The following is a 16946-nucleotide window of genomic DNA, read 5'->3' on the forward strand; positions in this document are numbered from 1 at the left end:
GCCAGCATTTCTACACCTCAGGCTCTGGCAGCATCAACCTCCATGGTTGCACACAACTCACCAAGCCAGTCAGGAACCTAGGTGTCTTGTTCGACCCATAACTGTCCTTTCTTCCCCACATCCAAGTCATGACCCGCTCTGCCTTCCCTCACCTCCATAACATTGCCTGACTCCGCCACGGCCTCACCCCTCAGGCCACTGAAACTTTTGTTCATGCCTTCATCATCTCCAGGCTCGACTATTGAAACGCCCTGCTTGTTGGCCTTCCCAACTCCTCCCTCCACAGGCTGCAGATAATCCAGAACTTTGCAGCCTGTGTCCTCTCCCGCACCAAACTCCGTGACCCCATCTCACCCATTCTCACCCGACTCCATTGGCTACCTATCCTTCAGAGGATCCAGTTCAAGATTCTGGTCCTCACATACAAAGCCCTCCATGGCCTCTCCCCACCCTACCTCTACGACCTCCTAACCCGCCCATTCCTTCCGCTCAGCCGGCTCTGGCCTGCTCCACATTCCCCGACCCGCCCGTCCCACAATTGGCGGGAGAGCCTTCAGCCACTCTGCCCCCAACCATGCCATCAGTCACACCTTTCCCCTCCCCTCTCCCCCCGACCCCAGCTTGCGTCTGAAATGCTGTACACTGTCCAGCGCCTTGGGATGTCCTCCCAACATGAAAGGCGCTTATACAAATGTAATCTTGTTGCTGTTGTATTAACATATTAACACTCCCCACCCATAAAAATAGTTTTGTGCTTGCAATGAACAATGACAAAGTAAAATTGGCAAATCCTAAACATCTTTCAGAAATAGGAAAGGAATATTCAAGTTAATTAAAACTCATCCATATTATGGCTGTTTCTAAGTCATTGTGGAAGGCAAATTGGTTGCTGGGTTCACCTCCAGAATATACAATCATTATACTCTATCCTGTGAAGCTCTTTCGGACATCCTCTTGATTTGAAAAGCACTATATCAAATTCATGATCCAGACCATAATTGGTATACCCTTCAAGCTTGCTTGCCACTCACATAAATTATGTTGAAATTATTCCAAAAGCTGTGCTCACTCTCCTAATCTGTGCAGTTACTAATGCCTTCCTGGACCAGATGACAACGTTCTTTGCCATTGGATTATAAAGTGGGATCAAGAGAAGATGCTAACTATCAATTCTCCTCACAATTCAATGCCATATCTGTTTTTTTTACAACTAATTCTAATATACTTTTCTTAGAGTTGAAAGCAGAGCTCTAACTTTCAGGTGTTTAAAAAAGCGATACAATTTAAATGGCAGGGAAGTCACACCCTTTAATTGAAGAAATGTACTTTAATCAAGCTTTTAGTCCCATATTTGTGTTTTATCAAATGTACACCCCCAGGACATGTACTATTCGAAAATAGAAGGGCATTTCTCCCAGTGTCTTGGCCAACAATATTACAGGTAAAAACATGTCATTCACTTCAAGCTGTTTTTGGACACACTGCCATGTTAGCCTTCAAAATACACAATCACTACACTCTACAATAAATCCTGCAAAATACTATGAGATATGATAATCTGATAATACTATGAGATATGATAGTCTGATAATCAATCTATATTGATTGATATGGTGCTATATCAAATACAAAGAGTATTATTCTCTCAAAGCATGGCAAATTAATTCACCACTGTTCCCAACATTACTGTTTCCAAAAGTAGTTTCTAACTACTGTATTGTTTAATGAATTTATCTTTAACATTTAAGACAAGTTTAAAGTTTCATATGTATAAGTAGTTATGTTCCTTATTTTAACACAGCAGTCAAAAGGGAAATAGCTCTTTAAAAAAAAGCAGCCAAGAAACTTAAAGATTGTTATGTCTTAAAAATTGTTTCCTTCCCCCCACATTGCAGAAATCATTACATTGGGAAATCAATAACTCAAAGGAACAAATATATTTCATGGCATTATTGAACTCCGTTACTCTATTACTAAGCATCAACATCTAGCTAATTTTTCAGTTTGGATTCATCTTCTGAGGTTAATGGGATCACAACCAAGCTATTAACAAGGAAAATTATGATTTAGTTTGGTCACTTTAGAGGCTGAGTTTCAGAAACCACTTTCTGACTATTTAACTGGCTTTGAGTATAATGTGAGTATTGTTGAACAAATATTTCAGGCGGTGTGTCCACATATAAATAAACAGAATTTACCAGTAATGTACAGCAGCTTGCCAAGTCTCCCAAATGCTTAGTTACCTCCATCTCTGAAATCTGCTTTCTGAGGAACATCACGTACAGGTCATGTCTACAGTGGATACTTCCATTTAAGCACACCTTAACCCCTTTGAGAGGAGCAATTCAATACCACAGTTAATACTCCAGCCCCTGGGTTAAGTGCTAGGTTAACAGCAGAAACAGATGCTATCTTCTGCGTTTACAACACAAAGTTATGGAAGAAAGGAAAGGATTACTAAATTAGGTGGAACTCAGAATGGAAAATATCTGATAATTGAAATTATATTAAACAGGATAAAATGGGGACAAATATTAGTTTGAACTCAATTTGTTCTTAAAGTTACTTTCCAGGAAATGTAATGTACATTTTAAAAGTACAGAACAGAGACATTTAATAACAGACGGATAACCAAAATCCCGGGGTGGGGGGGTGATTAATACTTAAGACATTCCTATTTGCAGTTTTATAGACTGAACAAATCATCAATGTAACATGATCAAAAGCATCAAATATAAAAATATAATTGAACTTGCAAATTTTGAGACAGAATTTGATTAATGGAAGAAACAAAACAGAAAATGGTTGAAATGTCATTAAGGTATCCAACCATACACACAAGAAAACAAATCAAAAATGTCACACCTTGCTGCCATGCTGAAACCTGAAACTATAAAAGGATTTTTGTTCATAAAACCAGCCAAACTAAAAAAGAGCTCTCCGGCAATAAAATATCTGGCTTAGTCTAATACCTTTTCTGAAAATATGAAAATTTCTGGCACAGTGAACAAAAAGTAGTATAATATGGAAACCAAACAAATTCAACACATATTAGCCAAATTCAAACAAGCCATTGTTAATTTAGGTCAGCTTTAACCTAGCCTTTAACTAGTATTCATTCATAAACAGCAATTAACACACTTTGTGAATTTCTTAAGAATTAGCAGGGATTCAAAAGTCTAAGGGGTGCCCTTTTGTTGTCCGATAAGGCACAGTTTCTGATGACTGACACTAGAATACGTTCCTGGCCAAAACCAAATAAACTAGCTTTTTTGAAAATCAGAACTCACATAATATAATGGCTCAAAGTGGAGTACATAAGACAACATTTGCCATACAGTGAGCTGGTAGTTTCAACAAGCCCCTTAATTGAATAAGTAACTTCAAATTCTCTGTTTCGTATCCTGTGGACCTATACTTATTGCTTTTAATTCACCCAATTTCACTACACTGCATTTGTCAACCCAAATCACGTAAAATTTATCCAGATTCCTCTGTATCTGGTTAATCTATTTGCTAATATTTCCTTTGGTTTGATAGCTTATTTTTTGCCTCACTTCCAAATCATTTAAATGGAATACCTCGAGCTAGTACTGATACGCGAGACACCTCTCCAGTTACAGTATTTCCTTCTATGATGATATAGCTCCATGTGTTTCCTTGATCTAACAAATTTCTGATCCACTTCAGAAGCTTTAGTGGATTAAATTATATAACTTTACACCCACGCAATAACCTGTCTGGAACTGTGTCAAAAGATTTTCTAAAAAAGCAAAGAGATTACTTATTAAAATGGAAATCAAATAGTGAAAGAAAAACAAGTTTTTTGTTTTTTTTTAAAAAAGGGGGGTCTTTTCATGAATCCTTCATTGCAATTTTTGAATCCTAAGAGTGCAAACCACAATCTAATATATGCGGATATAAATGAAAAAAAAATCCCTGCATTTGATATAACGCCTTATCACATCTTCGAGGCATCTCAAAGCGCCTCACAGAATATACTGTAAAGTGAATTGATTGTGTATTTTATGGACAAAACGTGGCAGCCAATTGTGCACAGAATATGCTGAGAATGAAGAATGACTATTCTGATTATTTCAATGCTTACAGTATTGGATTTAGAAGAAACAAAGTATGGAATATTAACAGGACCAGCTAATTTTCTAGTTTACTATTCTTGGCTATGTATAGTTTTCTATATAGATAGATCTTTGATAGATCTGTCTGTCTGTGGGATGTGGTCACTAAACTCTGTTTACTGCTCCTCTTATCTAGTATTCATCACTCTGCAAAACTAATTGGCAATAATTCAGAGAATGTATGAGGCTCATAAATATAAAAGAAGTAGATACATAAAAGCTGTTCAATTAATGGATTCCCCAATGTTTCAGCACTCACACAGACCTCTAATCTGCGAAAAGCTTTTAGCTTGAAAAAAAGGGAAATATCCCCCATAATATAAAGCTTTTATAATACACTTTGATCACCCTACTCTCAAAAAAAACCTTTCCTGGACCCATCCCAGCTCTCCAATTACCACCTCATTTCCAACCTCCCTTTCCTTTCCAAGGACCTGGAACAAGTCATTTCTTCCCAGCTTTGCTTCTTCTTCTCCCGCCACTCCCTCTACGAACCACTCCAATAGGGATTCCGTGCTGGCCACAGCACAGAAACAGCCTGCATGAGGGGCACTATATAAATGCAAGTTGTTGTTAGGCCTTCAATCTCTCTGCCCCACCCTTTGAAATTCCATCCCAGTCCCTTCGCCTCGTTCCCTTCCTTGCCTCCCTCACGACCCTCCTCTTCGACTGTGCCTTCGACCATCCTCCTACCCCTCCTGATTCCAACCGCCTTCTTGGGTTCAAATCCCTGACTGTCCAGCGCCTTGGGATGACCTTGTGATGTGAAGGAGGCTATACAAATGTAATTTGGTGGTGGTGGTGTTTTAGATTAAGACAAGAGGAACATGCCAATTGGCTCTATTTTATCTTCAACCCTTTGAAGATAAATAAAATAGTATTTACCTAGCAAAACAAAAATACCCTTTGTAAAATTATTAAGAGAACTGAAAGAAATTGCAAAAGTAAATTGTTTTAAAAAATAAAGAAAGTTGTAATATTAAAAGGACTTTTGACCTTTGAACAAACTGACCAACTATACAAATTCCAACAGTATGTAAAGACTCAAGAGTTTTCACCATAGCTAAAGTGGGCTTTGCAAGCGAGTTCAATTCCAGGCAGGGCGAAACCTTGGGCAAGTTTCCTTACTCCACACAGAGCCTAATAATAATACCTCCAAAAACCAAAAACAATAATAAATTGGTCATTTTCAATCTACGACTGTTTGTGGGACATTGCTGTGCGCAATTGGCTGCCGCGTTCGCCCACAAATATACAGTCAATTCACTTTACAGTGTATTCTGTGAAGCGCTTTGGGACGTCCTCCCGACGTGAAAAGCGCTATATCAAATTCAAGGATTATTATTATTATTAGTGAAGAAATCTGAATTCAAGTTCAAACGTGTCATTATTTCGTGATCAGCAATCGATTGTTGACTGCAGCCAACCAACAATCCCCAGTGAAGACTAGCCCAGCGTGGTCCCCTGAATGGGTAATCTGCCCCCTCTGAGACAAATCCTTCCCCTCACAAGTTTTGTCCCTGAATATGACTTCTTTCTTGTTCTCCACCCTCTCCCCCCACCCCACCCCACAAAAGAGTAAACCAAAACACATTCACCAACACCAACCTTTAGGTTTTCAAAAGCCATGGAATATACAGAAACTAGGGCCGGAGGATTCATATCATTCACAAAAACTAATTTTAAAGTAAACAGGATATTTGACATATTCTGTTTACTTACTATTCAAGTCCTTTGAAAAAAAATCAAGTTGCAAAACAGCTCATACAATTTTATATGTAAACTAGACAAAAGACTTCTTCCACTTCTTTTAAAACTTGTGCATTCAACAGTTTATCATCCTGTTTTTGAGATTAACTGAAGTTGCAGTCAGCATTCTTTTAAAACGTCACATCTGAAAAAGCTTTCAAATGTGCTCTTCTTTGATATTTTTCCAACATGAATTGAAGGCTCTATGCCAAAAAAGTCTGCTCTCAATTCAATCATTATTAAGAACGTTTCACAGCTGCTACAAAAAAATCTGACTATTTGCTTTGCTTCTGTTTGTTTCAATTTACCCATTTCTTAAACATCAGCAATGAGTTAAAACAGATTTTAAAACCCTGTAATTTAGCATCAGTAAAGAATTCCATAGTGGAAATGGGTTCCTCACATCTATTTACTTTAAAATATACTGTCATATTTTACTGAAGTATTAGCCTAGTCAGACAATATCCAGTTTTTTTGGTGAACAAAAAATTCTACTGAGGACTTTATGGGGACAGTTCAAATTAATAAATGGAAAATGTTACACAAGGCAGAAACTGGGTAATTGCTGCTTTTACTATTTCTAGATATTTTGATATGATACATTTAAGTTTTAAACTAAAATACATTTTGAGTAAGGTTTTATTGCTTGGAACATGCACCTAGTAACTAACACAAGACTCGCAAAAGATTTTATTATCATGTTTGCTGTATTTGTAACCTTGAGAATTTTTTAAAAAAACTCATAAATCAACCTGCTCATTTAAATATTTTTAGCAAAGGTACACATTAAAACCCAGGCCACTTTGAACCAAGTTATAAATGCGACTATTTACCAGCTTGACACTGTCCTAGTTACAGGTTTTTTTAATTAAGATTACCAACTACGATATCTGTTGGATTTACCAGGGTTGGCAGTTTACTGCTATCAGGATAGACTTGATAGGGTGGGCTTTTTCGCTAGAGAAGAGATGTTTAAGAGGGGACCCAGAGAAGTGTTTCAAATTATAAAAGGTTAACATAAATAGACTGTTTCCACTGATTGGGGAATAATCAGGGCACACAGATATAAGATAGCAGCTAGGGAACCAAAAAGAGAATTTAGGAGGAACTATTTCACGTAGAGAGAGGGTAGTGAGATTGTGGAATTCACTGCCTGAAGCCGTGGTTGAATCAAATGGCATAGATGTATTCAAGAGGAAGCTAGACCTTTAAATGAGGGAAAGGGGAATAGAAGAGAATGGAAGGGAGTAAGGAACGGGTGGAGACTCGTGTGGAGTATAAACACTGACACACACTGGTTGAGCTGAGTGGCCTGTTCCCGTGCTATGCACACTTTGTAAACCACTTGGGCTTCACTCTAACAACAGCTGCAAGAACATCTGATTGAAAAAATGTACAACTAACCGCTTCCTGTTCAAAGATGATGAATTCATTTAAACTACAGATGAGTGCCCCCAAGTCCACACAGGATAACTATGGATTTGCTGAAATGCGATTGATATCCCAGAAGAAAAGTTGGTGAAATCCTACATTGGCATTTTGCAACAAAATTCAACACACATTTCAACAGTTCAACCAGGGGAATTCCCTCTGAGTGCACATTTTGCCTGCAGTGAGAGTTATAGTTGGACCTTGTTATAATGCAGTGAGTCTGAGTCCTTAATGTTAGATACCTCTTTATATCACTTTGTTAAACTAGAGAGTTCCAAGAATTCTACATTCCCTCTACATTCTACATTATTTTTTCTCTATCTTCCTCTTTATTTCAAATCCTACTACTTCGAACATGGCCATGGCTACCTCCCCTCTCTGCCTTACTCAGTGCCCACCCTCATAAGCTCCGAGATGTTACCCTACGTTAAGGGTGATATATAAATGTAAGGTGTTGTGGTTGTGTGCTCACCTTTTCCTGAAATACAAAACAGCTAAGTAAAGCTGTAGCTTGCTCAGCAGTCAAGTCATTGAAAATCCCATTAAACATCATCTCAGTCAGAAGAAGTTCATCGGCACTAGGAAAAACAAGAAATTTTGTAAACAACTCTAAAAGAACCACACAGTTGTTATTGCATACCTAAAATATTTTGCCAATGGATAACTAACATGAAAAAAATTGTTTGTAATTGCATCAAAACTGGATTGGGAAAAAACAAATCTCACCCTCATGGGATCCGTATAATAATTTAATTATTATAATTCAATTTGTTCAATGAATCATGACTTTGCTCTACCTCTAACTTCTTTAACAAAAAGGAAAATTTAAACTCACTTAAGAATCAATTTTTTTTGGTCAGCCGGTTGTCTGACACATGCAGAAACCCATAACCAAGCTTAAGAGTACTCAAAACCAAGGAGATTTTCATGCATCCCACCTAAACATGGAAATCCCAGAGATAGATTTTTGGAATGGAATGTGCACTCGCTCCCTGGAGGGATGCATCTTGTTTATCTTATCCCGGAAAGTATTAGGCACAGGTTGGCAAGAGCCAAGGATTGGGGTCTCCAGAGTTTGCATTGGAGTACTGCTGCAGTCTAACCAGCTAAAACCACATAGCTTGCCATTGATATCAATGCCTGGTACGCTTTCCCATTGCTTGTCCAGCTGGGACCAACCTATCCATTAGGGCTTTGCTTGCAGGGTTAACAGGAGCTGAGTAGGATGACACGCTGCCCCCAGTGACTGATCTGCCCTTCCAAGTCCCGCCAAAGAGCCAGGCTGTGCTGTCATTAGTACTGTGATGACACAGTACTGGAGTACTGTGGACCCACCTGGCTCAGAAACTGGACTGCTATAAAATAGTTGGTATTGTACTGAATGCTCAAATATTAAAAACTAAAAAACTATACTGAAAATGTCATTCACAACTAGGATTCACCAATGAGAAGAACACTGTGTGTTCATAATAGAGAATGAATGCTCCTCAAAATTACAGAATTGATGAGGAACTGCAAAATATCCAATGTGTCTTCAGGAAATTTAAATATAGACATTCAGTTTCATGAGACCTCACCTGCTTATTTCGCAAGCAACTCGTCCTTTCATTTCAATGACATCAGAGGAAGTAGCAAAACCCAATCTCCTGATCACTCGCTTACGGCACTTTAGTTCATCCATTTGTAAAACTGTTCTAGCTTTCTTCAGCTCTCTCTTTGCTGTTTTGATATCTGCAGCAATCTATATACAAACATATGAACATGTAGTGTACATAACGTGAGTCCTGTAGCTCAGTGGTTAGGGCTCTCGCCTTGCAAGCGAGAGACCTGGGTTCGATTCCCGGCAGGGCGAAATGTTGGGCAAATTTCCCTACTCCACAAGTCTGATAATAAGCCCTCAAGAAAAAAACCCAATAATATTGGCCACTTCAATCCATGACTGTTTGTGGGACACTGCTGTGCGCAATTGGCTGCTGCGTTTCGCCCACAAATATACAGTCAATTTACTTTACAGTATATTCTGTGAAGCATTTTGAGACATCTCAAAGGCGTGAAAAGCACTATATCAAATGCAAGGATTATTATTATTATTAACATGGATTTCTTTCATAATAAATATCAAGATGTAGCATAAAATGTGGCACCCACCCTCCGGATGAGATGTTAAACTAATGGCCCAGTCCATCTACTTGTTCAGGTGGATGTTAAAGATTCCACAGAACTATTCGAAAAGAGAAGGGAGTTTCTCTATCAAATGCAAGGATTATTATTATACTGAACACTACAATGGATCCTGTACAATGCATAACGTTTCAAAATGCTTTTCCTTTAAAGTTTAATTAAGTTTCCACTGACTCAACATGCATTTTTCTCTTGTACAAATGTTGTTTTTCTAACCTATGATTCACTTTTTCACTAATTTTGCAGACGCCAACGTCTGCAGTTAGCTGGTTAAAATAAAATACAAAACAGTAGATTTTTTTAAAAAAACAGAAATTGCCAAAAGAAATAGAAGAAATGACCAGTAGAAATTTATATTTATATTAATTATATTTACTTATGACCACTAGCCAAAGTCATGAGCACTGCAATTTTGTATCAACATCATTTTCAAACTTATTAAAATTAGATTTCAACAGTGAATGGTTATTTATGATAATTCCAAGTGTCTTACTTGCGCTTTCTTCTCACAAAGTTTGTAGACAGTTTCCAGATTGGGGTCATTGTGCAATGGATGAGAATACATTCTTTGCTCAAATGCCTCAAGTTTTTGGATTACTTTCTTTAGACCTTGATCCTTGATTCCCATATCATCAACTGGATCTAACAAAGGAACGCCATCAGGAAATCGCTTCTGTACCTCCTAAATATAAAAATAAATGTTATAAAGATATTGACTGCTCAGTGTAAATTCCACATTCATTTCTCTATTTTCTGCAAAACAGAAATCAATTGCAAGTGGTTTGGTGTGAAACTGAAACTACAACCCATTCAAATAAATCAAGAGGCTGTATAAATGTCCTACCTGCATAGATTTCAGAACACTCTGCCTATTGTCCACTGATCTTAGATCTTTAGGAATGTAAAGACGCACACTGCTAATAGACGTTATTAGGTGAAGTATAATGGGAACAACCTGTTGAGAGAGATTTTTTTTAATGAATTTTAACTGTTTCACCAACAACAACAATGCAGACTTAAGGCACAGATCTCTCCAAATCTAGCAATAGATTAAATAACTAAAATCTCAGAAGGTAGAACAAGCCTATTAAACAGAGGAATCGGAAATGAATGAATGAAACAAACAAGGATGGCTATTTATTTAAATTAAAGGTACTAACTCTGCTGAGTGAGAATAAAAAGAGAAAGGTACCACCTGGCCCTATCCTAATGATGTGCAACTTCTAACAAAGCGGATCATTTATCTAACCCACGAGGCCCATTTCTCAAACCAAATACAAAAGTGCCAGAGATTAAAATTGTGCAGTAGAATTGGTTCACTGAAAGGCATAGGAGTTTCAGACATTCAAAAATAGATGGATGTCAAATATTATAGGTTAGGATACGACAGAATTTATTTTATCCCATGATAATAAACGACATCAATATTTACTAACATATGGGGGAAGAGATTCCTGTGAACAATAGGCACAAGTAAGGTAATCACACATTCTCGACCAGCCACTCAAATTCCTTTAATCAGAACACATACCCTGACAACGAGGGCCTCCGTTAGAAGAGTATAATGGAGAAAAAGGCACATCTATTCACACAGGACCGTTTTGAACCTTGTGATTTCTATTTCTCAAAACTTTCCTCCTAAATCAAAGAATTCCATGAAAAAAGGAATCATCTGATAAACACATACTGTGAATAAATCAATGATATTTATCGAATCAACTTATATGCAAGAATGAAAGGCCTCAAAGGGAGCCACCTGCAATATTCATAAAAGAATCTATGAAAATGGTTTATGAGAGTCACAAGGAACAAAATATAAAGCCCTGTTTCAGACAGCTTGTTAATGTATAATTATACACAAGCATCAAATCTCATCATCCATTAAAAGTACACAAAGGACACAACAACTCGGAAAAGCTGTGCTTTGCACTGCAGCATATGTTCTAAAAAAAGTTAAGACCATATGTCTTTTGCTTGGTGACTCTCAGAACAATTCTGTTTGCCAAAATAAATGCTCTGCTCCAATGATCCATAGGGCAAACGTCTTGTTTCTATTACTCAGGAAATCTTCAAAGCAGAGGAAATTAACAAAGTGGAATATGTTCCAGGGTAACTCTGTCCTATTTATTTTCCTTGACAATCGTAAAGATAATCTAACATTTAAATCTATTGTGTCTACTGCTTCACATGCTGACAGAACACTGATGGTCTGTCAGGAATTCTGCCATCTTTCACACACTTACATAGTAAGTGGACTTCAGAGTAGCCACTGGCATTTTCTAGTACAATACCTTTGACCCTGACACCAACTGACACACATCTATTCTGATCAGCTCAAATACGTGAAGAGTTGGCTTTGGGTGATAAATCCGCACATTTATATTCCTCAATAAGAATAAATTACAAAGTGCCATTTCAGATATTATTCCATAAACAGGTCTTTTATAAATATTTCCAACATTTGGCGAGCTTTGTGGAGATAGATCAAGCTTCACTGCGCTCTAGAGCTAACTCCTGGAATGATGGTACCAACAGTTAATTATTGACTTAGGCTGCTGTGGTTGGCACCACAGCACAAATAAAATTCGAATAGCATTACTCACCTTGCAAGATGAATATCCCATTATGTCGAGAGGGACCATAGGAAGAGTGGAGAAGTAATTCTTATCTATCATTTAATAATCCTTGCATTTTTGTATAACGCTTTTCACGTCTTCTAGATGTCTCAAAGCGCTTCACAGAATAGACTATGTAAAGTGAATTGACTGGTGAATGAAAATTTGTTACTATAATCCGTCTTCAACTATAATAAAATGAATGCCAATCCAACCAACCTGCATCTCTCCCTTTTCTCCTTGTTTTGTTGGTTTTGCTGCCTCAGATGCAGCAAGTTTCAGGCTCTCTTTACTACAATGTAACAAAGCTTCAACCACATAAATTTGATCCAAGTCTCCAGTATTTGACTGTGAATGAGAGAATATAACAAAAGTTACTGCCTCAAATCACATGATTTCAAGTCATGTTACTTACACACACACAATGTTTTTAGGACCCCAAAATAAATCAAAACACAAACAAAATGATATGTAAAAATAATTTTTCTGTGGCCATATTATGGTCTTCAATGGGCTTTTACAGAAACCCATCACCACTAAATCGAACTTGAAGTAGTGTTAATTTACTCATTATTGCACATTTGTGAAGCAGGATAAACTTTAGACAAGTATTCTAATTACCAGTATTTTCACTTTCTCATAAATCAGAATTGATTTACTTTGTACTTTATTGACCCACACGGTTTACCTTTGCACTAGGTTTCTTTGTGAAATTTATGACAACTCCCCAGCCAAAGTCATCATCTTCATTTTTCACCTGAAAGACAAGAAATATTCATTGCTGTTCTATTAACGTACACATGCAAAACACTCAGCAAATTCTTTACCTATTCATTCATATTTTGATACAAAACAAACTATGTACCAAATGCATTATAGCACTGACAATGCACAAAAAGAGTTGAAAAAATATAACCTCTGTCAAATTTCCAAGCTTGGAAGGGTTCTCAGGAAATTTCACTGGCAAAAAAAGAACTTTCTCATGGTGGTTAGAGGTTGGGCACACAATGTCACATTTAAACAAGACTGCACTTTTCAGATTTGGCTTGGTTATTGTGGAGGAAGGCTTTCCACATCTCTTAAGCAAAATTCCTGGTAGGCTGACTAAACTATATTTATTACATTCACCCAAAACTTTGAGGTAGATCTACCTAGGTTGAACTAAAGGCCTATTGGAGAGGAGATGCAATGAAATGAAGCGGCATAGGGTAAAATAATGGGAACCGAAGAAAACTAGAAAAGTGTTTGGACAGTCACTAAAATTCTACCACGAATCACGCTAAGAAAATATAAAATGTTTCGCCCATAAAATGTACAGTTAATTGACTTTACAGTATATTCCATGACGTCTCAGCAAAATGAGAAGGCACTATATCAATGCAAGGATTATTATTATAAAAAATTACGTAAATCAGTTAAAAAGCAGCAAGCTTACCACACTGAGTCATCAATACACCCAACAAATATTATTGCAATGGCTCTGTTTTCCATATTTTTGCATGTCATATTTATTTGTGGATTTCCAAATATTTTAAAGCAACAGGAGAGCAAACTGTGCATTTAAATGCCTTCATCTTTTAACTTACAAATGTGATGTGCTTCATATTATAATAAATATAATCCTTGCATTTGATATAGAGCTTTTTCATGTCTTCTAGACGTCTCAAGGTGCTTCACAGAATATATTGTAAAGTGAATTGACTGTATATTTATGAGCAAAACTCGGCAGCTAATTGCGCACAGCGGTGTCCCACAAACAGTCATGGATTGAAGTGACCAATTTAGGTTTGGATCAAAGATTCACTTACTGAAATTCAAAACAATAGAAATGCAATTACAGCTAAGGTTAGAAAAAATAACAATTAAATGAAAATATACCTTAACTAGTCTTCCAGGCTGAAGAAATGGTAGGCAATATTTCGGCTTGCGTACATACTCCTCAATTTCTTTGCCCAGCTTAGCCAACTGCTGTCGTATTTTGTAGTAAGTAACTACACTTTCTTCATTGGGGATTTCAATGTCATTGTACTGCCCTTCCAATTTCTTGACTCCTATAAAATAGATCATTAATTGATGTAAGTTAACAGCACTCTTCAGATGTATTGCTCTCATCTTACATAAACTAATTCTGCAACAATACATTTAATAGCTTCAAAATGTGCAAAAAAAGGCAATTGACTTGGTTGCCAATAACAAGCGTAGGAACACAATAAACCTCATTTCTCATGAGAACTCCCACTACACTCTCTTGTGACCCTTTTCACATTCATACAATGCATCTTGCATAAGTCCTGAGTGAGAGTTGCAATTCATACTGATCCTGATGATGCACTTCACTCGCTAAGTACTAAATTGAGACTTCCCCAATCTCATTCATGGACGACCCTTGTAGATGGCAAAGAGAAAAGGACAATGTTTGAATTGGATTCAAAGTCAGAGAAGGAAGGATAATGCACTAACACTGCACAACTAATGAAGTTTGAGTTCTGACAAAGGGTCGTGGACCCAAAACATTGACTCACTTTCCTTTCTCTATAGATGCTGCCTGACCTCCTGAGTGTTCCCAGCGACTTCTGTTTTTGTTACAACTAATGAAGTATTCAGTTTCACATAGGCATTATAGCAGTCACAATCATCAATTCTAGGTAACGATAAGAATCCATTCCAGGACAGGCTTCTGAGCAGTAACTGACATTAGCAAATACCTGAATGTCCAAATGTCACTGCCAGATACCTGCAGGTCCTCAAAAGTCAGGCAGACTTGGAGATGTGGTCTTATCCTTAACCTTACAAGACAAAGCTCTTAGAGCTTCTACTCCCTTCTTAGTGCTTTCGAGCTTTTTGCCCATTTGCATCCCTATCAAGCCGTCGTTCCCTCTGCTCAGCAAATTCTGGCCATATGCCCCTGCTTGATCTTCCTCACCATAGAGGAGCCTTTAGACATTCTGCCCTGCCCTCTGGAACTCTTATCTTGGGAGTCCCGCCAACTTGCCCCCTCCCGCCTTATTTTTCAAGCCCACCTTGATCATACTTTCCATCATCTTTCTCTCTCCCCACACCCTCTGCAGCTCCTCCCCATTCCCTGGCTTGGTTGTCTAACCAGCTGTGTAGAGACTTTTCAGGTGTCCTCCTGAAGTGAATGGCCCTATGTAAATTGTATTGTATAGCTGGTCTACACAATAAAACAGATGTGTTGTCACAGCAAAATATACTTTTGGTGGCTGCTGAATACTGTGAACCAATCTTAAACTCCCTTAGGCACCAAAACTGATTAACGTGAGCTCTACAGTCTTGACAATTTATTGAATGAGCTCAAGAAAAACTTTGCATCAGAAGTTAAACACTAGTTTAAATCTAAGCAGAAAATATAACATACTTTTATGGCACTATACAATTTTGTTTCAATGGAAAAGAAATATTCTGCGATAGAATCTTTTAAAATGGGGTGCATTTTGGCAAAAATAATATCCAGTCAACATCCCTGAATTAAAAGTTAACGTTTTAAGCTTTACATATATTTTGGAAATGTGCTATCAAACAGCAAAGAAATAGTAACTATGCACTAGGAATAACTATATAACCTGATCAAGATTCAGAATACATCATGAAATGGAACAATTTATAATCTAATAAAACCTCAGTTTTGAAATCACTCTTTGATTTTGTTATTAAAGTATTTGAAAAAAGGCTTATGTCAAGAATATAAATCTTTTTTCACTCTGCTTATCTATGAAAGCTCAAGATATTCTTGTCATTGCCTTTTATTTCCACTGTTGTGAGTTTCTCCTGCTGGGGCTGTGGTGGGGGAGGTAGGGGGAAGAGCACCCTCACTTTCATGATTGATGGTAACAGTTCACAGAAAAAGATGACAGGAAATTATAACTGCACTTGCACTTTTGCAAAACATTTCATAAAACTGTTCAAATCCCTTGTTGATTTCTGCCGTAATGTAAGAGCTGACAGTAGTGCAATAGGTCACTTACAGAAAGTTAGTTAACTGAAAGTCTGTAACATAGCTACGCAGAAAACAAATGAAGTAGTTAATTACAGGAAATGTGCAAGTCCACTACATATGATCGATGAGTTTGCGTGTGATACCAGGGAGTAATACAATCAAGGGATTCTGAATACATCTTGTCGTCTGGGTGACATCTATAACTAGGGCAAACTTTTCACAAGTCAGACTTGAATGGTTACTGACCACACAGAAACACAAGAGAATTTGCATTGGGACTCTAATAAGCAAAGTCAGAAACATCAACTGATGTGACCACAGAGAAGATTGAATGACTTTATTGTTAAAAATGCAAGACTGAAGATATTATAAGTTGAATAAGAATCATACAGCATAGAAGGAGGCCTTTCAGCCCATCGTGCCTGTGCCGGCTCTTTGAAAGAGCTATCCAATTAGTCCCACTCAACTGCTCTTTCCCCACAGCCTTGCAATTATTTTTCTTTTCAAATATACATCAAATTCCCTTTTGAAAGAATCAAGGTATATCATTTGCTCCTCCCTCTGCTTCTACTCACCTGAAGGCAGAGGACCATGCTGGAGTATCTCTCCATTAGAGCTAACAGCCCTACATATCTCTTCCACATTATTTTTGTCGAATAATGAAATGTTTTCATAAAGCAGGAATTATTTACTAGGGGGCCATACTGGGAAGGAAAATGACAGACTAAAGAGACAAGTTGCTCAGAAACTCAATAATTATTTTGATAGATACAAGGGAGTGAGAGGGGGGAAAAAAACAAGAGTGTGTAAAAACCTTCCTTGTGCACAAACCTGTAAAGTGGGTCCTTTTACTTCCCTATAAATGTAAAACATCCT

General features: G+C 37.5%; 1 protein-coding gene and 1 non-coding gene across 2 annotated transcripts in view; one reads left to right on the plus strand and one right to left on the minus strand.

Annotated features, from left to right (window-relative positions):
• The window catches only part of mtrex (Mtr4 exosome RNA helicase), an 83014-nt gene that overhangs the window by 11101 nt on the left and 54967 nt on the right, over positions 1-16946 (minus strand). Inside the window, exons 17-23 of the mRNA XM_007892173.2 lie at positions 13994-14166; positions 12804-12872; positions 12335-12463; positions 10345-10455; positions 9994-10182; positions 8897-9060; positions 7792-7897 (exon numbers count right to left, since the gene is read on the minus strand). Coding sequence (XP_007890364.2) covers positions 7792-7897; positions 8897-9060; positions 9994-10182; positions 10345-10455; positions 12335-12463; positions 12804-12872; positions 13994-14166 — 941 coding nt within the window. The remainder of the gene's footprint in view (positions 1-7791; positions 7898-8896; positions 9061-9993; positions 10183-10344; positions 10456-12334; positions 12464-12803; positions 12873-13993; positions 14167-16946) is intronic.
• trnaa-ugc lies at positions 9100-9171 on the plus strand. Its single transcript has one exon. It is a non-coding gene; the product is annotated as a tRNA-Ala (tRNA).

This window comes from Callorhinchus milii, unplaced genomic scaffold (genome assembly GCF_018977255.1).
Source record: "Callorhinchus milii isolate IMCB2004 unplaced genomic scaffold, IMCB_Cmil_1.0 Scaffold1, whole genome shotgun sequence".
Lineage (NCBI taxonomy): Eukaryota > Metazoa > Chordata > Chondrichthyes > Chimaeriformes > Callorhinchidae > Callorhinchus > Callorhinchus milii.